The 5,033-nt window shown below is 46.0% G+C and overlaps 1 protein-coding gene across 1 annotated transcript in view; it reads left to right on the top strand.

The window, feature by feature from the left end:
* Positions 1 to 5,033, top strand: part of LOC116523325 (pappalysin-1-like) — a 53,773-nt gene that overhangs the window by 31,674 nt on the left and 17,066 nt on the right. Inside the window, exon 11 of the mRNA XM_032238430.1 lies at positions 4,893 to 4,964. Within this exon, the coding sequence (XP_032094321.1) occupies positions 4,893 to 4,964 (72 nt within the window). The remainder of the gene's footprint in view (positions 1 to 4,892; positions 4,965 to 5,033) is intronic.

Below are 5,033 nucleotides of genomic sequence, written 5' to 3'. Positions count from 1 at the left end.
GAATCTCTCCTTGGCTAGTTTCCATCCATTGTTTCTGCCTTCAGATGTTTTGCAGAATAGGGTTGACCCCTTCATCTTTGGGGAAGCTCCTTAGATATCGGAACTTAGATATTATCCAGTTGACTTCTTGGTCCTTCTGTCTTCAAGCGAAGTGGCAAGTTGCTATTGGTGGGCAGAGCCCTGAGGTTGGTTCAGATGCCTACAAGTGAATCCCACGGCTGACACCATTCTCCCAACTTGTGTTGTGCTGTGTGTTATTTGAACCCTGTTCTTTGTCCGCAGAGAAAGACCATCTCTGAATCTGGCAGATTCCATCCATAACGTTACACCTACATTAGAGAATTCAATCCCTCCTGTTGGTCTCCCTTTTTTCCTAACCAGCTTATACTCAGGATTTTACCTCCTTTCTGGTTTAGCCTGAGCATGGAGTCACCTTCCGAATGATAGAAGCAGGCAAATCGCTCTGTTAGGTCTAATTTTGAATGAGCAGCTCTCTGCCTTCGGAGCTACCAACAGGTTTTACTGCTGTGTTGAAATCTGTAACTGGAGGCTATAAACTGCCTGTTTTATGTATCCACAATTACAATATTCGGGGGCCAATTAAAAGAGTAGGCACCTTGCAGAATAGATGCTGTCAAAGTATTAACCTCAAGGAGTGTGTAAGTGCCAGCTTAGTATGTGTGAGCCGGTGTGTGTGTGTGTGTGTGTGTGTGTGTGTGTGTGTGTGTGTAGGGGACACAGTGGCTCAGTGGCTAAGACACTGAGCTTGTCGATCAGAAAGGTTGGCAGTTCAGCGGTTCGAATCCCTAGCGCACCACCCTCTAGAATTGGGAACAACTGGCACCGATGTGTGAGGGGAACCTTTACTTTACCTAGTAGGTGTGAGCTGAGATAGATAGATAGATAGATAGATAGATAGATAGATAGATAGATAGATAGATGATAGATAGATAGATAGATAGATAGATAGATAGATAGATGATAGATAGATAGATAGATAGGTAGATAGATAGATAGGTAGGTAGGTAAGTAGGTAGGCAGGCAGGCAGGCAGGCAGGCAGGCAGATATAGTGTGTGTGTTTATTGATAGCTAGCTAGCTAGCTAGATAGATAGGCAGGCAGGCAGGCAGGCATACATATATACATACATACATACATACATACATACATACATACATACATATATATACAGAGAGAGAGGGGGGGAGAGAGAGAGAGAGAGAGAGAGAGAGATGGATATATATAATCCTAGTTGAGCAGGAAGATCTGCGATATGAAGGCCTTGCTTTCCTCTCATTCTTTTTATCCTTTCAAGGAGCTGAATGCACCATCTTATGCCCAGAACATCACACTGAGCCCATCCTGTTACCTGCCAATGAAACCCTGCAGGACATCCAACACTGGATGAAACCTCCCCGAGTGAAGGTAAGAGCCCAAAGAAAGGACAAAGACGGGTTGGCAAAAATAGAGAAAAGGTGTTGTTCTCATCAATGGGTTTATTGCTCTTCTACACAGTAAGTCCTTCCTTCTCTCCCCTTTCTTCCTTTCCTCATCCCTATCCCTCTTCCCCTTCCCTCCCTTCTCCTTCGTACGTTCCTTCCTTCCTTCCTTCCCTCTTTCCCTCCTTCCCTCCCTTCAATCCTTCATCCCTTGCTCTCCCTTCTATTTTCTCCTTCCCCCTTCCTTCCCTTTCTCCATTCCCACCCTCCCTGTCTTCCTCCCCTTCCTTCAACATTTCATCCCTATCTCTCCCTTCTTCCTTTTTTTCCAACCCTCCCTCTCCCTTCGTCCCTTTTCCCTTCCCTCCCTTCTCTTTTCTCCTTCCCTCCTTCCTTCCCTTTTTTCCTTCCCACCCTCCTTGTCTTCCTCCCCTTCCTTCAACAATCCATCCCTTTCTTTCCCTTCTCTTTTCTCCTTCCTTCTTTTCCATCCCTCACTCTCCCTTCACGCCTTCATCCTTTCCCCCTTCCCTCCTTTTTCATTTTTCCTTCCCTCCCTCCCTCCTTCCTTTTCCACCCTCCCTCCCCCTTCATCCCTTCCCTGCCCTTCTCTCTTTCTCTTCTTTTCTTTCTCTTCCTTTCTTTCCTTTCTTTCCTTCCTTCCTTTCCTTTTTCCTTTCTTTCCTCCCTCTCTCCCTCCCTTCCTCCCCACCTGCCATGGTCCTTTATTGATGCTGACTTTTAAAAGGAACCATGTTTTATACCTGCGTATCCCTGGAGGTCTCATTAGATAGCTGGAAGAAAAAAGACAAAAAATAATAACTGGTGATAAAAACGAAAGGGGGGGGGAAGCAAAGAGAAAGCAAGCAGGATTTGGAGGGAGGGGGGAAGCCAAGGAGAGGATGACTTCATCCAGAATACAAAAAGAAAAAAAAGAAAAAAAGAATAGCTTTTATTATGAGAGGTTTGCTGAACATACAGAACGGTTAGGCGACGTGACAATGAATTTGATAACTCAATTGTTCAGAAAAGCCATTTAGAGGCTGCTGGATAAAATTACAGGACGGCGGGTGGTGGTGGTGGAGAAGGACACCCTTTGCTGAATGCCTGGGATATTTGTCACACACTGCAGTGTCCTTTGTGGCTTGTGGTGTTCTCTGACCTCCGCTGTCCTTGACCTTGTTTGTCCGGGTTGTGGGATGCTCTATTTGTCCTGAAAAAACCCACGATTCTGCAAACTAGCATCTCTTAAGGCCACCATCGATGGTGGTTCAAGGGATGACAGCTTAGAGGAGGCATTTAGACAATGGCGAGAAGGAAAAGGTGGGTGAATGGAGATGAGGCCACAGCTTTAAAATGATCGTTATTGTTTATTGGCGATCATGAGGATGTGGGTCGTGCTGCAGAGAAGTTGAAACCTGGAGAGAGAGAGAGAGAGAGAGAGAGAGACAGAGAGAGAGAGAGAGAGAGAGAGAGAGAGGCTAAGACGCTGAGCTTGTCGATCAGAAAGGTTGACGGTTTGGCGGTTTGAATCCCTAGCGCTGCGCAATCGAGTGAGCTCCTGTTACTTGTCCCAGCTTCTTGCAGTTCGAAAGCATGTAAAAATGCAAGTAATAAAATAGGGAACCACCTTTGGTGGGAAGGTAACAGCGTTCCGTGTGCCTTCGGCGTTGAGTCATGTCGGCCACATGACCACGGAGATGTCTTTGGACAGCACTGGCTCTTTGGCTTTGAAATGGAGATGAGCACTGCCCCCTAGAGTCAGGAACAACTAGCACATATGTGCAGGGGAAACCTTTGCCTATAATTAAGCAGTTGAATCAAACTGTTCTTTGTATCCTTCGGGAAGCAGACGGATAATATTCACCAAAACTTGGGACATAGTTACAGTGATGGTCCACACCCAAAAAGTACCAATGTAATAATTTGGGAAAGGTACCAAGCTGGAAAAGAAATAGTATGTAAATTAGTTTTAGCTAAACGGCTCCTTTCCCTATCTCAGGTCTTCAGAATAACAGTTGGAAGGGACCTTGGAGGTCTTCTAGTCCAACCCCCTGCTCCAGCAAGAGGCCCTAAACCATTTCAGACAAATGGTTATCCAATCTCTTCTTGAAAACCTCCAGTGATGGAGCACTTCTGAAGACAACTTCTGTTCCACCGATTAATTGTTCTCCCTGTCAGGAAATTCCTCCTTAGTTCTAAGTTGCTTCTCTCCTTGATTAGTTTCCATCCGTTGCTTCTCCTCCTGCCTTCAGGTGCTTTGGAGAATAGCTTGACCCCCTCTTTTTCATGGCAGCCCCTCGAATATTGGAAGTCAGCTAAATTTATATAGGATCCAATGTAGTCCTTTTTCCCCATTAAACTAGACAAACCCAATTCCTGTAACCATTCCTCATATGTTTCTTTAGCTTAAGATTTCCTACGCTTTTTCTTAGCGAGGTCATCTACGTGCGTAAATATCCATCGCCTTATTCCTAACGTGTTTATGTACGTAGATAACCACTTTAAGAAAAACCCTTCTTTGTGCTAATGGTAGGAAGGGGAAAAATCTTGACCTCATTACCAAAATCTCCCCCCTTCTTTCGCCTGTCCCTATTTTCCACCGCAGAGGCTCCTCGCTTGCAAATGAAATATCAACTATGGCGGAACCTTAAATATTATTTTAATCTTGAGCTTTCTGTTATTGCAACTGTTGGGTGTCTAGCAGATTTTGTAAATACTTGGAGGAATGCCAGGTCCCGAAATGCACCAAACCTGTGGGGAGATGACATTTGAGGTTTAAGGACCATCTGTTGTGGCCCACCAGTGGCCAGCAGAGCTGGCAGCAGATTCGGACAGTGAGGAGGTTGGGGAGGAAGATGGGCCAGTCCTGGACTCTGGGGAAGGCTCTGATGAGGGCTCTGTGTCGGAGGCAGAGAGGGGGTCAGGGCCGTCTGACAGTTATCAGCTGCCTTTGGAGTCAGACATCGGTGAGGCAGAAGAACAGCTGGAGCCTGTTCCCAGTGTGTGCATGCGCAGAGCTGCCAGATGAAGAGAACAGCTAAAGAACAAGGGCTGACTTGGGAGTCAGGCTGTAGGTGGATGGTGAATGGCCCCTCCAAGAGGAAATAAAAGAGGAGCGAAAGGGGAGTGGAGCTTGCAGGATACCATTAGTTCACTTAATTGGCTCATGACTCTCTGAGACTCCTTGCCAAGTTTTGCTGATATCAGCCTGTCAGCTCTCCAAGCCAGATAAGGTCTGTGACCGTAAATCCTCCCTTGAAAGACTTTGCTGCATGTGAATGAGCAGAATTCACAGTCAATTAATAAAAGGGGTTTTTGTCAGGACAAGGAGTTTGCTTCATGCTCTCGGGAAGCCTCGGTCAGAACACCATCTAAAAATTTAGACTTGGGTCAAGAAAATTTGCTGTTCCTCATCTCTCCATGTGTTCCTTCTTCCATTCAACCTTCTAGAAAGTGGTCTGCACGGGAGAACTTAAGTGGTATCCGCGTCCTGCACTAATTCGCTGCATCAAAGGTTGTGAGGTGAGTAAGCCAGTCCAGTTCTCTGGGTTTTCTGCTTACCCCTAGATCCTTTGTTTCTCTCTTCCCTCC

The sequence above is a fragment of the Thamnophis elegans genome, unplaced genomic scaffold (assembly GCF_009769535.1).
Source record: "Thamnophis elegans isolate rThaEle1 unplaced genomic scaffold, rThaEle1.pri scaffold_170_arrow_ctg1, whole genome shotgun sequence".
Classification (NCBI taxonomy): domain Eukaryota; kingdom Metazoa; phylum Chordata; class Lepidosauria; order Squamata; family Colubridae; genus Thamnophis; species Thamnophis elegans.
Note: the sequence above shows the minus strand (reverse complement) of the source record. Positions and strands in the feature narration are given on the sequence as shown.